The following is a 23,390-nucleotide window of genomic DNA, read 5'->3' on the forward strand; positions in this document are numbered from 1 at the left end:
AGCCTAAAAGAATCATGTGCCGTAATAACAAGACTGGGACGGTGGCGTTGTCTGTAATTCATTTTATTATAGGAGGTCACTAATTGTGGATATTTATAGGCATGCACTGTGCATATCATTAATTCAAATGCCAACACACGTTCCACAACAGTATTTTTGGTAGGTAAAAAAAGTAGTTATTAACAATACATACTTTATATATAATTTATTAAATCATACAAAATATAACTTAACCTCAAAAGTTTAGTTTATTTACCTTGTTGCACAAGTAAAATATTGAACGATTCATCCGAGTTTAGAGCCTTTTTCTCCGGATCTAAATAAAAGAAAAATGATTTATTGTTAAAACCAAATATAGAAGGCTTGGCAAACACATAAGTTACCTCTATTTAATTTTGTCTTATGCAAATACAGGCTATACATATGCCTATACAGAATACAAATGCCTAAATCAGTGGTGTAGTGGGGCGAGAACATGTGGGATCACTGTACGACTCTGCTTTTTCCAAAGAACCTATTTAATATTGATAAGCAACACATATTTTTATGCGGCAACAGTGAGCATTTCTAAACTGGAAAATTAACAACCACACACACCACTGGCCTAAATATAATATTGAAGGTATATTTTTAACACAATAGGATTTTCCCAATTAAGAGCACATCATTTCATTAGATACGAAAGGCTCGATGATGAAATAAAACAATGAGATTTTTGGAAGTTATGTGGTAAAGCAAAATGAAGAAGCAGCAAAGTTCTATCAATGTTTTTGTTATATTACAGCTTCAAGAAGCTCTATAATCCAAATTCAAGAGGCTTGGTTGGCTCTCCATAATAAGATACTTTTGCGTCTGAGAGGTTTTAGTTACCAAAAAGTTTTGATTACTGAAATGTCAAAACTAACATATAGTATACAAATTTATAAAAGTAATGTTTTGATACTCTCAACATGTACAGAATTTTAATTCACAAGTTTAGGCATTATTTTAAAATTATAGCAACGATTATAGCATACAAAACCCAACTAGGTTTAGTTTGTTTACTCCTGCGTAGGATTTGGCTGCATATGAATGGTTATTGTCAATTGTGTTCATGATTCATGATATAACCTCTTTTTCGCATTGAATAAGGGCCTACGTTTATTACTTAAGTTGTATAAAGGTTAGATTAGATTAGAAATTTATGACAACTGTACCTCTGACAGCTAAGGTTTCTATTTTAAGTCGAATATGACTGAAGGATGAATGAATAAATCTTTAAACCTTTTTACTGAATAATATTAGCTGGTTCTTAAGTCAGGATTATTATTATTTATCCAAAGCCCAATGACCAAGAACAGCTGGGCCCAGTTATAATGCATCAAACTTGAGCTTAGAAATAACAAAGCAAAGCTCACCATGTAATTTTTCCCTGCATGACTATGAGCATTGGACCCAATGAAGCGTGTTAACCACGACTGGAATGACGCTTGACTCCTGTCAAAACTTAAATCTAATTCCACTATAGTACAGGCATCGGTCAATGACTCATTTATGGCAGGGTCATACTACTGAGTGTTGGACTATGAAGTGATGTATTAGCAAGTGCCAATTTTAATGACAATAAACTACCACATTTACATAAACATTTTACTTTTCTCATTTCTAACCTAGTAGAAATCGGGGAGCGAGCTGGTCGAGCTGGTGGTGTTTACTTAGTGTTTAGTGTTCCCGCCAAGTCACCAATGGATTTTATCTAAGTGATAATGCCGCAACCCCTAGGTCTAGCCTAAAGTTATGTGAAAAACAATTCCGGGCTCATGCCAAGCGTCCTAGGAAAAAAAAACCTATTTGAAATCAATACATGGCAGGGATGAATGAACAAGCGTCCAGTAGCAAGTAATTTATTGCAACAGTCCTAAACTATAAAATAAAAAAGTACGAAACGTATACAACATGACACCAATGAGTAAAATGGCCCTATCACATAGTTAACAGAATGGAAGTAAACATGATGGCAATGTCTGCTTGCATTCGAAAATGAGTAGTGCATTAAGTGAGATAATGTTTTGATAGCAGATAAGAGGAAGGAGGAAGAAGTTAAATGAAATATGAAAAAGAAGAAGTGAAAAGACAAGTAAAAGAGATAAGGATGTCTTGAAAGGAAATGTAAGAGGAGAGGAAGAACGAAGAAGTAAAAGAAAATTATAAAGGAGAAGAAAATATTTTGTTCGCCTCCTTCTCCTTCCTCAACTGCCTCTTAACATATCCACCCAATACTAGGCCGTTGGATAGTTTAACCTGCCTTGAAGTTATCTTTCTCTTTGCGGATGTACGCCATTGTCACTACAGGATCCGTCGTCTGCGCCCGAGACTGGAGGGGTGCCGTGTCCACCCTCATGAAGGGGTTAGTTTCCTTTTCCTCCCCTGAAACAACAAACACAATGAAACATCCTCAAAAGATGGTGTTTACTCAAAGGAGGTATAGATGAGCCTACGATGACGATTTGGAGGCTTCTGATTAGCTGAGGGAACACCATTAGCGCAACGATACGGTGTGGAGCCATCGGCCTCGGTGGTCTAGTGGTTAGCGTGCCGGGCTAATAAACTGAAGATGCCAAGTTCGAATCCCACCAGTAGCACTAACTTTTTGTCTAAGATTTTTTCATTATCAGCAAGTTTGTTTGGTTTGGTTCGGTTATGACAGTTTAATTTTATAATTAAAATCATTATAAAATTGAAATTGAGCCATTTCTAGTTTTATTTTATGAACAGAATTATTTTTTCAATTAGTAAACTTTCATTCGATTTTTTCATTATCAGCAAGTTTGGTTAGTTTGGTTAGGTTATGACCGATTAATTTTATAATTAAAAAATTGAATCTAATGCATTTTATAATTTTATTTTATGAACAGAACCATTTTTTTTTTAGTAAACCTTCATTATAGCCAAAGTGCTCTCAACTACAGCGCTGTTCACGGAGGAATTTTTAACTAAACTATGATGTCATCGATGCCTCATTCATACCTCCCGTAAGTCAGACCACTCAAAAGATGGTTAAAACACAAATTTTCAGTTTCCAATATCATAGCTTGGATTGGACATTATATAAAAATTTAGGTAACAAAAATATCGGATTTTTTTATTGTTATTGTCTGGCTGTTGATCATGGTAAAAAATAATATCCAAAAGTAAATTTCTGCTTAACCAAAATGAAAAAAAGTTCAATTTAATTAACGGTTTTACCATTTTACAACATTCTTAAAATCCATTTCTAGTTCTACAATTACCAATTGTAGAAGGCACTGTCGTCTGTCTGTCAATTTTCATTTTCTCTGCCCATTCCAACTTTTTCTTCACTGCCTGATTTTCTGAGTCAACAAACGCAGAAAACTTGAGATTGGCATATGTGTATTCGTGGCCACAGAAGACTTTCTGAAAAAAAAAAAAAAATTGAGAAACATTGTTTAGAAATGGAGAGGTAAAATATAGGCTACAAAATAACATTAAAGGTACAATTATAACAATAGGCCTACATGTATATGTTTCATAAAATTATACACTCACTGTATCATTGGGAAGTGATCCAAGCTTTGTATAAAGGTTGCTGTACATCTGGTCTGCCGTGCCTTCGAAAAACCTGCCACAGCCAGCGATGAACAGTGTGTCACCTACAAGACATTGACTTTGTTCATCAAACCAATTATGAATAATCCAATGTTCAGTCTATTGACAAATGTCAGTAGACTTAAGCCAATCAATATGAGTAGGTTAACTGAATCAAAATACATGAATGAGTAGTTTATCTGTCTGTCTTTTGTTGCATTCAACAACAATTATGTTCATATTAATTTCAAAAATTGAGAGTATAATCTGAGATTGGATAGACTCACCGGTAAAGACAGCTTGTGGCTGATTCTTGGGCTTGATCACATAACATATGTGACCTTTGGTGTGACAAGGTGTGTGTAGACAGTCCACCTCTAGGTTACCTGTCACAAGTAACAGTTATCATTAGAACAATCATCTGAGACAAACAAAAGTAACGGTTAGGCTAGTTACTCAGGGTACAGTTGTTGGAGAACAGTTTAGCAGTTCTAGGACCTTGTCGGGGGGGGGGGGGGGGGGGGCTAAGGGGTTGTCCGACGCCAGAAGGGGGCTCTGGGGGTTGCTCCTTCAGAAAATTTGTTGAGAAAATTTTAGTTTTTAAAGCCGATGGTGACCTTTTAAAGCCATTTTTAACGTTTATAACTGTGTCTAAAAACCTCTGTAATGTTGTGTTTACAACCCTCGCGTTTGAAATCCCAAAATACTAAGAAACTAGAACCCTCAACCCGACGGAGCCTCTACACATGTGACGAATGAACATGTGAATTCACACCCTTTTTTACCCAACCCGATGGGTCCTCACTCCTTTCCCCTGTCATATAACAAATAGCCATAAAACTAGCAACGATTACACAAGTAGAAATTAACGGTCAAATAGCTAACTTGTTGGAATTAATAAAAAACTCACCGATATACAGTTTGTCACCGTCTCCCACCCTGGTAGTCAACCCCTCTACCCGCTCATCCCCACCGTACACAGGCAGCTCGGGGTAGGCCTTCAGCAGCTTCTTGTTGCCTCCGGCGTGATCCCTGCATCACACACAACAATTAAATGTAAACTCACATAACTGTTGTTGGACATTGGTAAATGTACAATCCTAAAAAACCGCAAACTGGCTTTAACAAGTTAAAGGTAACTCTACAATTGGGTTTGTGCAGCACAATGTTGGTTTGACAATGACAAAGAGAAAGAGTATAGGTTTTTATTGACATTCAGGTGCAGTACACGGAACCATTTAATCAACAACTATCGGAGATCTTAGGATGTCGATATCACATTGAGCGATGTTTGTCGACTATTTACAGATCAAATATACACACAAAGAGAAATAAACAGAAAGTTTTTGCTATTGCAAGTATTTTAGGATCAGATTCGACTCGACCGGACGACATTTGTAGGCCGTTCAAATGTCATTTTGAAACACAAATTACCTCTGACACTTCACAAAGCTACAATTATACGCCTGAAAGTGATAAATAAAATAAAATCAAGGAAATAGAACAGTGCTTACTTACACGATAAACAAAAACTTTGATTAGGAGACTTAATGCGGCTTCTTGACTACTTTCAAAGTGCTAGAACAAGTATGCCTTTTAATTTGGTAATTTGTTTCTTTCATTCGATTATTATTTTCAATTAGTTACAGTGATGAGTTTATTTTCCTGTCCAAAGAGACGTTTATGATTTTGTCGTGACCACAGATGATGTTCTTGATTTTGCTGTGTTCTGTAGAAAAAGACCACAAGTTTGCCATGATCGCAGAAGGTATTCTCAATTTTGCCAAGACAGGTGAAGATGCTCTTTTGATTTTGCTGTGAAACCGCTGTAGGTGACCACAATTTTGCAGGCACCGCAGAATTTTTTCTTTAAAGAGACATTTATGATTTTGTCGTGACCGCAGATGATGTTCTTGATTTTGCTGTGTCCGTAGAAAAAGACCACAAGTTTGCCATGATCGCAGAAGGTATTCTCAATTTTGCCAAGACTGGTGAAGATGTTCTTTTGATTTTGCTGTGAACGCGGTAGGTGACCATAACTTTGCAGGCACCACAGAATTTTTTCTTAGTTTTGCCTTGACCGCAGAAGGTGTCCACGATTTTGCTGTAACAATAGAATATTATCTTGGCCGAGACTGCAACATTTCGTTTTGGCCAGTATAGGAAAAGATATTCTTCAACCTTGTCCTCGGAAGATGTTCTAAAGTTTACCTAAATCGAACCTTACCTAAGCAATATGCAAACTTTGACAACTATTTATATAGGAAATCGAAATCATATAAGTTTCATGTTTCATGACCACCAACAAACCCACTTACCAGTGATGGTGTGTGGTGAGGATCTTAGTCAACTTGATATCTTTCCCCTTCAGTTCTGCCAGTACGTGTTCAGGTTCTACTGGGTCCACCACGGCCGCTTCTTTAGTCTCGTTGTCCACTATCTGATGAGTAAAAGTTGGAATAGTTATTACAGTATAACTTAGAGATTCAAAAGACAATGATGGTATGAAATAATATATTTTATGGTATTGCACATAGGGCACAAGACCTATGTTTTTATGATTCTTTTCAGGTTGGTAGGCTTACCAGAATGAAAAAAGAGTCAAATCTGTCACAAGAAATACAAAACATTAGAATATTTCACACTCACTAACAGCATTTTCAACTAAAAAAATTATGAGTTGACTATTTTCAGACCTAGAGACAATGAATAGCGTAAAGTTTTAGTTTTGTTATTCTTGAGCCAGATTAAACTCTGGTAATCCTGATATCCAAAAAGTATTAGATTTTTTACTACTGGTGCGTAAATAATGGTACCTATGATGAATGGTTCCTGCAATGGGAAGAGGTGAACTAGAAAAAATTGACACATAATGAATTATTTTTCTATTTTTTTAACAATCTGTCTAAGAAAACAGTAGGCCTACTTTTGAATATCCCAGTACATATATAGTAAACTCATCAACTTTGTACAAACCAAATGACAAACAAAAGGTATAAACCTTTGACTGTCTGAAAATATAGCATTGGCATGGTAAACCCGAAATTAACCGAGTTCTTTTGTTTTAAAAAGTTTTCAACTGAAATTTGTAATTTTTACATCTTTTATTTTAAAGATATTTTTAATTCATTCAATTTATTATGTTGGGATCTAGTCTTGCATAAAATAAAAACCATTTAAACTTGGTTTCTTTTTAGATGGAATTTGAAATTTTTATATTCATTTTATGATGTTAAAGATTTTGCTTTGAAAAATAATATCTTTAAAAAAAAATGTTTTAATGTAGCCTAGGTGTTACCGTGTTACTTAAACTTTTAAAAACATTCACATTATTATGTGTATAGTTAAAAAAGTTATTGATGTAGGCTAGCATTTTTTGTACATTTTCTCTCTGAATTTCTCCTTTTTCAAGCAATAATCCATAATGAACCCATCTCATTAGTACCTAATGTAAATAGTTTAAATATCCTTTCCCTTCTGCCACGTTTTAATATTAGTGCACACATTATTTAAGATATTGAATAGACAAACTAGTAATAGAAATTCGCACAATTCAGCCTTGGAGACTTGGTACCGGTTCCTGTATTATCAGCTACCAGAGCGGGCCAATACGAGTTGATTTGTCGAGTCAACATTGAGCTTGGGTTGATTGGGAGTTGATTGGCAATATAAACACATCAGCTGTTTGTTTGTATTTCACATGTTAGTCAGCTTCATCAATGTAGGCCTTATGTACTTTGCACATCTTTACAACACTCACTTAGATAGAATCAAGGTGTTTCAAAATCTTTACTCATATTTTATACAATATGAGGATAAAAATATTATTTTTCAGCATATCAGAAATGTAAAAAATATAATTTACTTTTGGAATGATCTCCATCTATTTGCATAGCCTAGGTGTCTAGATGTAAAAAGAAACATATTATTAAACAAATTTAAAAATAATAATACATTTAGAAGATGAGTACGGTAACCTAGTTTAAATTGTAGGGCCTATTTGATTATTTCTTCCATTCCATAAAAAAATTAAACATCTTTTCACACCTACAATCAAGATAAATATGTAGGTTTACATTTAGAAGAAAAACATAAAATTTCTGAATCGTATATAAAAAAATATCCTAATAATCACACTTTTAGTTTGAAAACATATGTTACCCTTTTTTAATGACAAGTAGGATAGTTGAATTAATTTAATGAGAAATTTACATAGGCCTACATATATAATGTAATAATAACAACTTACCTTGTCAATCAATCATGATATATAATATAGGTTAACAATAATTTTCCACGAGGCAGGGAAGCGCCAGCGGTGTTTGGCAAACTCCAAAATATCGGTTTGTAGCTAAATAAAAAACTGATTTAAATTTACTTATTTGAACTTCCATTCAAATGAGAAAGTATACAAATACAAACTAGGATCTGACACTGTTCACACTAAACATTTCAAAGCTTTACCAAGCCGATCACGACCGTTTTAGGAAAACTTTGAGGTTGTTTGTCAGACTGGGACGGTGGCCTTGTCCTGTAATACAACTACTAGGAGGTGGAATTGTGGATATTTATAGGCATGCACTGTGGATGCGATGCTCCATGGCACACTAGTGAGTAGGCCTACTACAAGTATCCGCAGTACTATCCTGATAATTAGACTAATTACCAGGCAAAAATGTGGTTCGGATTCCACTATAAACTGTAGGCTCCTTAGTAGCCATTGGCTGTGTGAGCTATTAATTAACAGCTGTGTCCAAGGGATATGTCAGCCTTAGTCACCAACAAGACTACAAGATCGCGCCACTCATCCTACACTATCTCCATTCATACTTGGCTTAAAATACCTACTTTCTTATGGTCGCCATTTCAATGAAAATTATTTAAGTATTGAGATTTCACTCACCAGGTACATGTAGTTGTCTTGCAACGCAGGTATGATCTTGACGTCCATCCCGGGCAGTATTACCAACCTAGGGATAGAATGGAACTTTTCCCCTCGTTGCTTGACAGCGGCCCAGGCACTGGAACACAAAACACAAGTCACCAGTGCGACTAACATTGAAGCACTCGAGTTACTTCACATTAAAAATAACACATGTTTAGAAACTAAACAAGCTAACCCAGTAAAAACTGTAATGAAATGGTTTCTTCGGTTTGAGACAAGTGTGTCTGATTAATCGCTCAGTCAAACATCTGATTAGAGACTGGTTGATAAGACTCAAGTATTTTATTTAAAGCCTATTGAGTCGTATTAAATCATCAAAGCATTTAATTCATTAATACTGTCTAGAATATTTAGTGAATTTCTACTCTTAACTAACCATCGTTTTAAAATTCCCTCAAGTATGTAACAAGTAGGGTATTATTTTCAATTCAATTTCCTAATGTTGGTTTGATGAAGTTATATGTTTTTTTCTTGAAAACACAATTGGTTTAGAATAAGAAACAGATATGTTTACTGCCAACAAAAGCTTAGTTTTTATGCATATTTGTTTGGATTCGTCCCTTGAACCAATTGGGAATAAATCATATCAGGATGAAAGTTCTGCCCACCAGTCATGTAATTTTTTTTTAGGTAAGATAAAACAACTTAGGCCTATCTAAACATAACTAAATCTAACATTAACAAATGAAGTAATAGAAATTAATTTCTACGTAACGTTAGTGAGTAGGACAGGGTTTGGCAATGAATGTTAAAATGATTTACGACTGCGGGAATGGTAATATTTAGGAGTAGGCTACAAGTAACATTAGCACTAACTAGCATAATTTTGGACTGGGCTGCATAAGCAAGTTCTCCACACAACCAATAAGTTAGTACCTCATACATAATTGTAGGCCTACATCCGTAATAAGTTCATTTAGCTACTAAAATAGGGTAACTTTAGGTTAGTTTGTAATGAAACATAACTATGGTAAAACTAGAGATAAAATAGTCAATTAGGCCTACACATAACCTAAAAGATTAATGTAAATGTTGAAACATACCCAACACGGAATACAGTGGAGATAATGTTCTGTGAGACGACGTTTGGCAAACTTCTCACAACAAAATTAAACATCACACTGAGACGTTACAGCTCATTGGTCTTATCTGCAACACAGTGCAACTGTTAATGCTGTTATCAAGGAAATAAACAAATCCAGATAACTTTAAATTGTTTATTATCATCTACTTAATGTTTTACAGACTAACTTTGTATCATAAATAGTTGTAAACATGGAAAACTATTAAATTAAGCATTTTAACATGGCCAAGATTATAAAATTGGCTTACTTGAATAGTAACTTTGCAATAGTGTATTTCAGCACTAAGAGCGAAAGTGGCTCTTTTTGGTACCGGGTACCGGTACACAATTTTAGTGTCATAAAGCGTAGTGGCGGTCCCAGGGGGGGGATGGGAGGGATACCCCCCCCCCCCGAATTATTTCATATTTTATTAGCTAACAAAAATACTATTAGTTTGAGCATATTTTAGGGCTCAAATACGTAGGTAACAATAGACTTTAAATTCCACATCTTTTCCAGGGGGCAGGAACCCCGGACCCCCCTTTTTTCTGGGGGATATCACATACTCATCACAACCCTCCCCTCCCCAAATGAAATCCTGGGTCCGCCACTCTACAAGCGAGGCGTAGAAAAAGAGAACAGGCGGAGCCGAGCTTGGAAAAACAATAAAGTACAGTAGGCCTACCAAAAAGACACTTTTTCTTTCCGTGTGATGAAAAAATATTTTCATAATACTGAGGGAATAACCTTCTAATCAATACAAAATAAGACCAGATAATTTGAGGTTATACAAATTCATCATCAATGTTTTACATTTCTGTTGTTTAACTTATATTTATTTATTTATTTATTTATTTACAGAATGCCATTACATCATAAAATGACAGGACATTTGTCAATGCATTATAATACTTAAATAGTAATAAATCCAAATAAAATAATTTCAACACTTAACCCTCCCAATTTCCACTTAAAAATTCATTTAAAGAATAAAATGTTTTTGTCAATAACCATTCTTTACATTTTTGTTTGAACTTTTTTGGATTTGCAATGTTTTTTAAATGATCAGGAATCAAGTTATACAATTTTGGTCCAATATATTGAGGTGATGCTTCAAATAGTGATAATCTATGGCTAGTAGGCTTAATTAGGTTCTTATGTCTAGTGTTATACCTATGGTTAGTGTAACCCTCCCTGAAAATGGACAAATTGTTGAATACCCAAAATAATGCTTCTAAAATATACAGGTCATAAAATGTCAAAACGCTAAAAGCCTGAAAGATGACTTTGCACGGACTTCTTCGGGGTACTTTAGCTATGATTCTAAGTGCCTTCTTTTGAAGCCTAAATATCTTCTTACCATGGCAAGAATTTCCCCAGACAAGTATTCCGTATGACATTAATGATGAAAAATATGAATGATAAACTGTTAATTGAGTTTTAGTATCTGTAACTTGAGAAATTGTTTTGAGAGAAAATATTGCTGAAGAAAGTTTTTTCCGTAGTTTGTCAATGTGAGGAAGCCAGTCAAGATTTTCGTTTATATGAATACCCAAAAAATTGACTGTCTCCTCAGACATTAACTGATGATGTGTAAAAGTGGTCTGTTTTAAACTATTTCTATGATCTGATCGAAAATTAACTACTTGAGTCTTGTCCATGTTCAAGGAGAGCCCATTTACTCTAAACCAGTCACTTAAAGCGGCCAATTCTGTATCTACTGTGTGCTGAAGGGATTCAACATTGGGTCCCTTACATAACAGCATTGTGTCATCAGCAAATTGAAATACATCCATCTTTAACACATTTGGTAGGTCATTTACATAAATAAGAAATAGACAGGGGCCCAATATTGATCCCTGAGGCACCCCTACTTCAACTTTTTCCCAATTAGAATTTATAGTATGTCCAAATTTGATAATTTTAGTCCTTTGATATCTATCCCTCAAGTATGTAGAAAACCAATTTAGTTCCTTGTTTTTTATTCCATATTTTTCAAGTTTGTCTATTAACAAACTGTGATGAACACATTCAAAAGCTCTGGTTAAATCACACAGAACTCCAGTTGTCTTCTGAGATCCATCCAAGGAACTCGCAACACAGTTTACTAATTTAGTCATTGATTGTTGAGCACTTAATCCTTTTCTAAATCCAAATTGGGAATCATTAAAAATATTATTATCTTCTAAAAAAGTTCTCAATTGTAGGTCAACACATTTTTCGAATATTTTAGATATACTTGAGAGCATAGCTATTGGGCGGTAATTTTCTAAAGTGTTTTTATCATTTTTCTTATGGAGTGGTAAAATTTCGGAGTATATTTTAGTTTGTTTGGGAAAATACCGTGCATTAAGGACTGGTTTATGAGATTACAGAGAGGAGTTTGTATTTCATCTATTACATGCTTAAGTAAGAACAATGGAATCTGATCCCAACCGACAGATCTTGTGTTATTTAAGGAAAATACAATTTTCCTTACTTCTGATTCGGTAATTAGTTTGAATTTAAATGTATTTTTGTAGTACTTTGAATCTATAAAATTCAGAGCCTCTTTGGCTTTAGGACTACACCCTACTGATGTATGTGCAGATAGAAAATGGTTGTTGAAATTATTAGCCAAATGTGTAAGTTTCAAGGAATCGTTTTGAACATGATAAGGTAATTCTGATTTTTCCTTTTGTTGTCCAAGTTCCCTTTTAACAATCTCCCATGTTGCTGTGGTCTTATTAAGAGAATTTTTAATGTAATGATCATTGTATTTCTTTTTAGAGAGTTCAATTGTTTTTTTGAATATTTGCCTGTATGTTTTTACATAATCTTGGAAGTCCTTAGACTTATTCCATCTTGACTCAATATGGAGAAGCCGTTTTCTTTCAGCGGATATTTTTATACCAAGTGTAATCCAGTTTTTGGATGCATGTTTAACAGAATTACATTTTGATTGTTTAAGAGGGAAAGCTTGATTAAAAATTTTCAGGATGCAATCTAAAAAGCTATTATAATTTGTATTTACAGTTTCAAAAGGATTAAATTTCCAATCTGCTTCAATAAGACTATTTTTGAAATAATTTAAATTTTCTGAATTAAATGACCTTTTAAAAGAAACATTTGATCTTTTTAAAGCTGAGGGGGGTGGTTTTAAGTCAGCTAGTGATAATAGTATTGCTTCATGATCAGATGCACCTGCATTGATAATTTGGGTTTCAGCTTTATCTGAAATCAATTTCATGTTAGAAAATATGTTATCAATGCAAGTTTTGGAGGTTGGAGTTATTCTTGTTGGTTGAAAAAAGTGATATTTTAACCCAAACTGATAACAAAGGTATTGTAAACTTCTTGATCGGTTATTGCTTTTTAGAAGATCGATATTATGGTCTGAAGCTATTAAAATGTTTTTTGACTTAGACTCATGCCAAAGTTTAGACAAAAGACAGTCAAATTTCTCAAAAAATATGTCATCAATGTCCAGATTTGGTATACGATAGATTGAAATAAATAATGTATTCCATTCACAAACTTCTACAAAACTACATTCAAAATTATTTTCTTCATTTAAAAACTTGAGATCATCTCTTTTTTTAAATTCAATTTCTTGAGATAACAAAAGAGCTGAGCCTCCTCTAAGTTTTCTGTCTCTACAAAAATAGTCAGCTACTTTAAAACCACTTAACTTATTTAATACATTAATATTAGATTTGTTTAACCAATGTTCATTATGCATTATATAGCCTATATATTTAAAAAATATTAACTTATTTTATAGGCTAAATTTAACTACTCCTATTTTATAAAATTAAAATATTGTGTGATCAGCAGGGACAGTTATAGGCCTAATATAATCAAGAAAATGTTATAATAAACAATAATAAACGGTATCAGCAATCTGACACATATACTTTCTCCCATTAGCTTCAAGCTTGTCAACAACCTGTTATCATGGGGTGATATTTAATAGGTAAAATCACAAAAATTGCATTTAACTTTTGAACCATAATTTTTACAGGAATTGGGGGGGTTGCACTATTTTGTTAGGAATTATAAGGACCATCACATACTAATTTCAATCAAAAACGGCTTCTTTCAAAAATACGATTTTCTCTTATTTTATAATTTTTTTAATGGGAAAATAACATAATTCTTTATAACTTTTGAACAGTGGTCTCTAACAAAAAAAAAAATCATTTGTTAGAAGGAATACCGTAGGTAGGCCTACTCATTTTGTTAAAGACATTCTTTCTGAAAAAAATAAGTTCCCGAACAATCGCACCAGTAGGTCTTTCCACTTAATGTTGTTCCCTGTCCTCCCTTTCAACTCCAGCTAACAATCGCGCAATTCGTTCTTCTTCATCCATTTATAATATCGCAAAATAAGGTCCAACACAAGGGCGCACAAGGAACTAAGCTCCGTGAAAACCGTTACATCACAGGGTAGATGGTGTACATGTAGGGCCAGGTGTAGGCTATAGATCTATTTAAACTTTTTTTTAACAGGCCTAGTAGGCCTTGTCAGATATTTTTAAAGGTAGAGCCCCAGGTAGTGGATCATAGCGTTATATGGATCATAGTGTTATATAGTCAATGATCATAGACTACTTATGATGGATGAAGACGCAAGCCCGCCGTTTGCATGTGACACGCTATGAGCCAAAGAGATAATTGTGCACTCTCGCCCCTTCCTTGCAAGTAACATTGATTAGCCTATATTATTAACAGCCTTTAGGCCTATAACCCAGTATGGTAAGTAGCCTTAAGTTAAGTTACTGCACATTAAATTTGGCCTAGGTCTAAGTATATGGTCCTTCCAAATAGGGAATAGATCAAAGATTTATCACGGGTAGACTTTCATAAGTAGGGTAAAAACAACAGAAAGAATATATCGATCGATATATAGATTATTTCATTCAATATATCAAAGTTTGGTATAATAATCCAATAATCGATACAATATTTTCATTTGGCTGTTTTTGACCCCACTTATGAGTCTACGGAGTACCGGTACGGCTGAGTTACTCCGCACGGCATATTAGGGGGTGTGAGTGTGGGAAAACATCTTTCCTCTTCCGGCTCCAGAAGAAGGCAGTCAGGATAATATTTTGGAAACTTTGACTCTAATTAAATACCCCGCAAACCCCTGCCGCAATCCACCCCACCCCCCCTGCTTTGTGGCCGCAGCAAACCTGCAGACTAAGCGAATTTCCATTTGCCTGATTGGATTTACACTCAAATGTCTCCTTAAAAATATCACATTTTTCCCTATTTAAATAACATTAGTTTTGATGAGGTTTGCTGCAACAGGGAGGGTAAAACGGTATTTTTTTGTAAAATGTTAATAGTTTAGTATAAAATGTATGCATTTTCCAAAATTGATCAAAATATGACCATAAACAAGCAAACTACAACAGTTTAGACTTATTCTCCATAAGAATAAAATGGGCATTTTAAATTTACAGTTTTTTGGAATTTTCTCCGTAACCATTATGCGCATAATAACGCTTCAATATACTAAATATTTTTATTTTTAAGCTCTACAAAATGGTTTGAAAAGAAAATGCTAAATTTTGAGTTTTTAGGGTCAAAATGGGAAAACCCAATTTTTGCCCCATATAACCCCCTATAAACCCCTGTTCCCATAATCCGATCATGCTGGATCGCAAAGTCGTTCGAATAAACGGAGGTGTACACGTCTGTACCAAATTTCATCAAAATCGGATGATTTTTGCTCGAATTATCGTGCTAACGGACACATATATAAATATACTAGCTGGCCCGACAGACGTCGTCCTTTCCTAATGTGGTTTTATGTCAAATGCTCGTTAAAATTTCAATGAGCTCGTTCGCATCGCTCAATCACGTCCTGGTTGAAGTTCGTTTGCTACGCTTACTGTACTCACCTTTAGGTAGGAGCTCGTTCGCTATGCTAACTCGCATCCAGGTTGAAATTCGTTCGCTACGCTCACTCACCTTTTGGTTGCAAATTAGCTGTCGTCATAAATTAGAAAAAATAATGTGCTGCACCCTGATGGTAAACCTATTAACTTTTTATTGCTATTGAACATCACAGAATCAAATTCTTTAGTTGAACCAGCTGTTAAGATTCTTTAATTCCATTTCAATATAAGTACTCTTAAGGACATAGGGAAACTCCAGAGCCACCGGGGCGGAGCCGATTGGACGTATCACGAAATTGATGGTGTATAAACCTATTCCATGAAGTTCTACATGTATGTACCAAGTTTTGTGGCAATCGGTCCAACAGTGTCCGAGCTCATAACGTTCAAACATACAAACTTCCTCTTTTATAAATATAGATATGAATTTGAATGGATGGTGTTTTTGGTCTCTAGGGACCTCAAAACGAAAAAGTAAATCGGTCATCACGGGTCCAAGTCTTACCATGATTACCTACTACAGTAGGCCTAATAGCTTATTCCCTATATGGGGAAATTCGCTAAAAGAACCCACACCAATATCAATCTTCACCTACTCATTCATATAGGCCTACACTACGTAACAATTCACATCTGAAATTGCCATCTCACTCAACGTCATTCTATAAGAGACACTTCCATTACAAGGACATTACACTTTTCAATCTACTTCCTCCCTCCCTTCAGCTGGAGCCGGACATGGTCCGCTCCAAAAGGCAAGTAAAAACATTACTCTTGGCCTAGAGTTGCTACAGTGTCTGTGAATGTGTCACTGATGGGTTTAAATTAAGTATGAAGACACTTGTCACTCGTTCGTAAATCTACTTAGTTTGTTTGAAGCACAATTGTTTTATTGTAATAATATTGTTTTATTTTAATTTAGACGTAAAGATAAAATTTTGTTTGACATGACTAATGCAAAACTGTAGGCCTATTTGTTACTTTGGTTGAATAAACGAGTTATTGAGTTATAACAATGCTAACGGCAGGCCTAACGAATACAAATAGGTAGGCCTACACATCAGCTTGCTTAACTTGGATGGTTGGTAAGAAACTGGAGATTGTAAAAACTTAAAAGAAATTTAGTTTGACAGCCAGTCTAAAAGTAATGACATATATTATAGAACCCAAGAATCATGTTTGGCCCATTGACTGTTAACACGTTGACTGCGCGTGCCGACTTTAGTCAGCGTCGCCAGCGCTCCTAGGTGGCGCGCGCCGACAAAAGTCGGCACCAGACCAACAGAAATATATTGAGTCAGTGTGAGCTTAGCCTCAGACGGAGACGTTATAATCGTTGCCAGCCTGCCAGCTTAGAATGTGAGCTTTACTTTGGTGTAGGTTGGTACTAAAATTTCCCGTAAAATCCTGTCTGGCAATGCTTTTGTCCCGGTTTCGGGGATATTTTCTCTTCAACCCACATTACAAAGACACTGGATACGGATCCGTGCAGTGCTGCTACCCTTGGGTGTTTCAGTGAACTACATCCACTCTCGGGGTAACGCAGCACAGTCACCACTGCTCTTTTGTGATTCGTCAGACTGAAATATTTGAATGCCAATTGCGTTCGCTGATTCGGTTGCACGCCGGGGCTTCGCCCGCCACTGGGGAGCGCCTGTAAAGTCGCCCGCGCGCAGTCAACGTGTTAATAAAATAGCATTTATGAGGAACTTTGTTCTCATGAGGACCTTAGCATTCTGTAGCACATTGGTTGGTTCTCTAATGAATGGGCCTAACTTAGGTGAGTAAATTACAACACAAGTTAGACCCTTGGCTTTGACCACTGTTTCACTAAATTATTCACTAATGCGGTAATTATATCGACCTCCGGACCTCACGCGAAATTAAAAATTTACTTTTTTCAAAATGGTCGAAATTTCACGCTGATTTCAAAAATGATTGTCGTTTTTTTCGGAAACTTCCCGTTTTCCCGGAAAATGGGAAAAACGGGAAACATATTTTTTGCTCAAAACCCATGTTGTGGGTACTCAAATTATGCGGAATTTCCTCCTGAACAAGAATATGTAAATTTTATTACGATCGGACCACTATTAAGTAAAATATCACCGAAAAACGGGAAAACGGGGAATTTTTTTCTCAAAACCCATGTTGTGGGTACTCAAATTGTGCGGAATTTCATCCTAAACAAGAATATGTAGTTGATCGCTTTTAAGTAAAACATCACCGGACAGGTTAACTAACCTAACACAACCTAAATTAGGTGTAGATTAGGTTAGGTTAGGTTAGGTTAGGTTAGGTTAAGTTAGGTTAGGTTGGTTTAGGTTAGGTTGAGTTTTGTTAGGTTAGGTTAAGTTAGGTTAGGTTGGGTTGGTTTAGGTTAGGTTGAGTTTTGATAGGTTAGGTTAAGTTTGGTTAGGTTAGGTTAGGTTAAGTTTGGTTAGGTTTGGTTAGGTTAGGTTAGGTTAGGTTAAGTTTGGTTAGGTTAGGTTAGGATAGGTTAGTTTAGGTTAGGTTAGTATTTTAAGTAAAATTAACTTACCTAAGCTAACCTAACCTAACCAAACTTTACCTAACCTAACCTAAGTTCGTAAGTAAGGTTAGGTTGGGTTAGTATATCAATAAAATGAGTATTGTAAGTAAATTAACGGTAAAACTGAGTTTTTACTACTTATGTTATTTTGACTTTTTTTTACTTTATTTACCTAAATTAGACTATTTTGAGCACTTTTTACATTTAACACTTTTGGGGGAAACGCCGTTTTCACCCTCAAAATCGCGTTTAAAGTTTGCTAAAATTGATAGCGGGACGAGGTTAACAAGCCATTTTTTGACATTTCATTTCTGGTCTGGTCAGCAGAAGGACGAGTCCAAGAGCTTAGAGGAGGGGAGTAAGGTACAGTTTCTTAATTGAGCTAAGCCAATGATTAAAGATATCGATTGGAAATATCGATTAATAATATCTATTATTAACTATTTTAATTATAAAATAAAACTGTCATAACTTAACATGACTAACCACACTCGCTGATTATGAACAAATCGAATTAATGTTTACTAATCTAATCGATAGTTTGATCGATATTAGCGTAGTATTGTTGCTTCCTTCCACCATGTGTTGCGGTATTAGTGTGATATTATGGGAGTATTGTTGGAGAAAGTTGTTTACCTTTTAGTTGTGAGCAAAATGGTGGAAGAAGCTGATGCAAATTTTTGTGAAAATTGCGATGCAAATTTATGTGAAAGTTGCGAAATTAGTTTGTTGGAGACGGGTGCGTGGGATTATGACCGGGTGGTGAGGTTTTTGTTGGACCATGGAATTTTCCACCGATCCGTAAATTGTCCAAACTGTGGTAGAGTATGCGTGTTGGACAGAATAAATTTACGGTACCGGTGCCAGAAAAGCCGACGTGATCCTAAGAAAGGAATACGGAGATGCAATTTTTTCTTAAGTGCGCGGAAGGGAACCTTCCTAGAAAGATCCCATCTCCCTCTAGAGAAGTATGTTCAGCTGGTGGCGTTCCTGCTTCTTTTAAAACCCCCACGACACTATTTGATTAGGGAAGAACTAGGGGTATCCGACCACTTCGTGGTCGATTGGTATTCCTTCTGCCGCGAGGTCTTTATTGACCATTCTCAAAGAAACTCGGCCATGATCGGAGGGCCGGATAAAATCGTAGAGATTGATGAGGCCAAATTCGGCAAACGCAAATACAATCGCGGTAGAGTTGTGGAGGGACAATGGGTATTCGGAGGTGTAGAGCGCGGGTCAGGGCGTAGTTTTTTAGTACCGGTAGACACAAGAGATGCCGACACGCTCTTGGCAATCATACAAGAATGGATTATCCCTGGCACGACCATTATCAGCGATTGTTGGCGTGCCTATAATTGCCTCCAACACAATGGTTTCAACCATTTGACGGTTAACCATTCCGTTAATTTTGTGGACCCTCAATCTGGTGCGCACACAAACACAATAGAGCGTCAGTGGAGAGATGTGCGCCATACAACGCCCAGATTTGGTGTGAGGAAAACCCATTTCATCGGTTATTTGGCTGAGTACATGTTCAAGGTCAAATACCCCTACAAGATCAGACTGCACGAATTTTTCCGTGCAGCTGCTCAGCTCTACCCTCCACCTCAGTAAAACCCCAAAACCTTTGTACATAGTGTAAATATTTTCTTCCCTTTTGAACTATTTGAACTATATTGAAGTAAACCCCCGTGTACATAATGTAAATATTTGCTTCACTTTTGAACTATATTGAAGTAAACTCCCAAAACCATTGTACATAGTGTAATATTTTCTTCCCTTTTGAACTATTTGGACCATATTAAAGTGTATCTTGCCATCTGGGTGTCGTCTTGTTTGGTGAGTAGGCCTAGTCTTTTAAACTACGTTTGGTTATGTAAGATAAGGTTAAGTTATAATTAATTTGACGGAACTGTTCTGAACTAACCTAACCTAACCAAACCTGATGTATGGTTACATAAATCTGGCAATCTGGTTGTATTCTTCTTTGGCGAGCAGGCTTATATACTACGTTTAGTTAGGTTGGTTAGGTTAGGTTACATTAGGTTATAATTAATTTGACGGAACTGTTCTGAACTAACCTAACCTAACCAAACCTGATGTATGGTTACATAAATCTGGCAATCTGGGTGTATTCTTCTTTGGCGAGCAGGCTTATATACTACGTTTAGTTAGGTTGGTTAGGTTAGGTTACATTAGGTTATAATTAATTTGACGGAACTGTTCTGAACTAACCTAACCTAACCAAACCTGATGTATGGTTACATAAATCTGGCAATCTGGGTGTATTCTTCTTTGGCGAGCAGGCTTATATACTACGTTTAGTTAGGTTGGTTAGGTTAGGTTACATTAGGTTATAATTAATTTGACGGAACTGTTCTGAACTAACCTAACCTAACCAAACCTGATGTATGGTTACATAAATCTGGCAATCTGGGTGTATTCTTCTTTGGCGAGCAGGCTTATATACTACGTTTAGTTAGGTTGGTTAGGTTACATTAGGTTATAATTAATTTGACGGAACTGTTCTGAACTAACCTAACCTAACCAAACCTGATGTATGGTTACATAAATCTGGCAATCTGGGTGTATTCTTCTTTGGCGAGCAGGCTTATATACTACGTTTGGTTAGGTTGGTTAGGTTAGGTTACATTAGGTTATAATTAATTTGACGGAACTGTTCTGAACTAACCTAACCTAACCAAACCTGATGTATGGTTACATAAATCTGGCAATCTGGGTGTATTCTTCTTTGGCGAGCAGGCTTATATACTACGTTTAGTTAGGTTGGTTAGGTTAGGTTACATTAGGTTATAATTAATTTGACGGAACTGTTCTGAACTAACCTAACCTAACCAAACCTGCTGTATGGTTACATAAATCTGGCCATCTGGGTGTATTCTTCTTTGGCGAGCAGGCTTATAAGCTATAATACGTTAGGTTAGGTTAATTTATAATTAATTTGACGGAACTGTTCTAAACTAACCTAACCTAACCAAACCTCTAGAATGTGTATGCAAACTCCTTTTGATGTCAGAAAAGGCATGTCAGGGTGATAGGTCGTGCTGTATGTGAATTGGTGACTGCATTAAGTCCTTTGAAGGTAGGTTAGATTAGGTAAGTTAAAGTTTAGGTTATAATGTATCGAGTTGTTAGTTTATGTTGCCTGCAGACTGTTTTTGTAAAATTGAAATCCTGCGAAAAACACTTAAAATTACTATTTCAAAAATGCTTGCATTTTTCTCAACTTAACCTAAACCATCCTAACCTAACCTAACTTAACCTAACCTAACTTAACCCAACCTAACCTAACCTAACCTAACCTAAACTAACCTATCCTAACCTAATCTAAACCTAAGTTAGGTTAGTTAACCTGTCCGGTGATGTTTTACTTAAAAGCGATCAACTACATATTCTTGTTTAGGATGAAATTCCGCACAATTTGAGTACCCACAACATGGGTTTTGAGAAAAAAATTCCCCGTTTTCCCGTTTTTCAGTGATATTTTACTTAATAGTGGTCCGATCGTAATAAAATTTACATATTCTTGTTCAGGAGGAAATTCCGCATAATTTGAGTACCCACAACATGGGTTTTGAGCAAAAAATATGTTTCCCGTTTTTCCCATTTTCCGGGAAAACGGGAAGTTTCCGAAAAAAACGACAATCATTTTTGAAATCAACGTGAAATTTCGACCATTTGGAAAAAAGAAATTTTTAATTTCGCGTGAGGTCCGGAGGTCGATATAATTACCACTAATGCAACCACTGCTACCATAGCTTACGTTGGTAATTAAAACATCTTGTTGTGTCAATAAAAACTAATCAGGCTACCGTAGCCTAAGTTACTGATTTCTGTAATTTAGTATCCTTACCTTGGACTTCAAGCTGACGGTATATTTCCTAAATTTCTCATCACTTGAGGTATTCCAATCTAATTGTAAATTAAGAATGAATATTATCGTACTTTACTCTGTGATTGTGAAGAACTCAGCAGATAAAGATATAGGGTTATGTTTGTTATGCAAGATGGAGATAAACGACAAACGTCTGTTTCTCACAAGCGTCTAGAGGTGTGGGGTCATCGCGTGGTGGGGAGCCTTCCCCTCTTTCTGTAGCTCCCCACCGGCCACCACTCTGACTTCGACTTGTCGTCTGCTGTCTGATCTGATCACGTGTAGCTTGTGTTGTGTGTTGTTGGTCTCAATCTCAATATCGATATTGTCATCGTGTGAAGGGTGTCACTAATGAATAGACTGTCTAAACTCCGAATTCACCAACTATTCTTTTGGTTCCAATTCCATCAGTGAATGGTGTTGGTCATGGTGTCTTTGTTTGGTTGCTGTTGGCTGTTACTAGGTTATGTTTTCCGATGACACGTTTAAAGGTAAATATTAACAAACTTAATATATTAACTTTTTTACATTTAAGTCAATTCTCACCGACATCGCCGCCTTATGGGAGGCAGAACACAAACACTGCTCATCATAATTATGTAAAACTTGGGCAATAAGTTAACTCAATTTAGGTTAAGTTAGCCTAGTAAGTATATTCTTTCCTATTTACTAGTTATTTTGGAATAAAGTTCAAAGGAACTCTAAAAATATAGGCCCTAGTGGTCCTCCTTGTAATAAGTTTACCAAGGAAACTTACTGTACCAATACTTTTTTATATTAAAAGGGCTGCACTTTACTTTAGGTCCTACACTCATTCGAATGAAAATATCGATTGCTCGATATATCGTTTGGTTAGTTAGGTAAGGTTAACCTAACCTAACTAACCAAATGATATATCGAATGAAACAATCGAATAATCAATATTTTCATTCGGTTGTTTGTGTAGGACCTAAAGTAAAGTGCAGCCATTAAAAGCTCACCTGGGTAGTCCTGTTCCATATAAGGCTAAGGTAGTTGGGCTGTACTTTACTTTAGGTCCGACGCTCATTCTAATGAAAATATTGATTATTCGATTGTTTCATTCGATATATCGTTTGGTAAGGTTAACCTTACCTAACTAACCAAACGATATAACTCATCGAATGATCGATATAAGTTATCGATCGATATTTTCATTCGAATGAGTGTAGGACCTAAAGTAAAGTGCAGCCGGTAGTTGTACTAAAATTATAAATGGACTAAAAATCAAACAGATAGCCTATCTTAACATATATTTGTACTTAGTATTATACAGCTGGCCATTATTTTAAAAGAGTTCCATTGTACCTAATACCAAAAAATAACTAATTTATATAGGAAATAAAATACTTTAATTGAGTTACTATCCTTCTGCCGGCTGTGATGTTGGTGAGAATTTAGTTGTAAGCTTAGCTGCCGCCAATACGGAAGTCGGCCTTAAAAAGCATGCTGGGGCGTACTTTCA

General features: G+C 35.7%; 1 protein-coding gene across 3 annotated transcripts; it reads right to left on the bottom strand.

The window, feature by feature from the left end:
- Window positions 1-225: 225 nt before the first annotated feature.
- LOC128999871 (hydroxyacylglutathione hydrolase, mitochondrial) lies at window positions 226-22,045 on the bottom strand. 3 transcript variants are annotated; one of them, XM_054426606.1, is made up of 10 exons: window positions 21,887-22,045; window positions 9,574-9,679; window positions 8,489-8,606; window positions 5,904-6,025; window positions 4,496-4,617; window positions 3,873-3,971; window positions 3,547-3,650; window positions 3,270-3,414; window positions 2,285-2,406; window positions 226-316 (listed from the first exon to the last, which is right to left on the bottom strand). In XM_054426606.1, exons 2-10 carry the CDS (start codon window positions 9,645-9,647, stop codon window positions 296-298), a joined length of 927 nt encoding a protein of 308 aa, XP_054282581.1. In that variant the 5' UTR covers window positions 9,648-9,679; window positions 21,887-22,045; the 3' UTR covers window positions 226-295. The 3 variants fall into 3 exon arrangements, with proteins under 3 accessions (XP_054282581.1, XP_054282582.1, XP_054282583.1); XM_054426607.1 differs by lacking the exon at window positions 21,887-22,045 and adding an exon at window positions 15,988-16,006; XM_054426608.1 differs by lacking the exon at window positions 226-316 and having other exon boundaries at window positions 1,868-2,406.
- Between the last annotated feature and the right edge of the window lie 1,345 nt (window positions 22,046-23,390).

This window comes from Macrosteles quadrilineatus, unplaced genomic scaffold, assembly GCF_028750875.1.
Source record: "Macrosteles quadrilineatus isolate MER2022 unplaced genomic scaffold, UCM_ALF_1.0 Scaffold_8__2_contigs__length_117827958, whole genome shotgun sequence".
NCBI lineage: Eukaryota > Metazoa > Arthropoda > Insecta > Hemiptera > Cicadellidae > Macrosteles > Macrosteles quadrilineatus.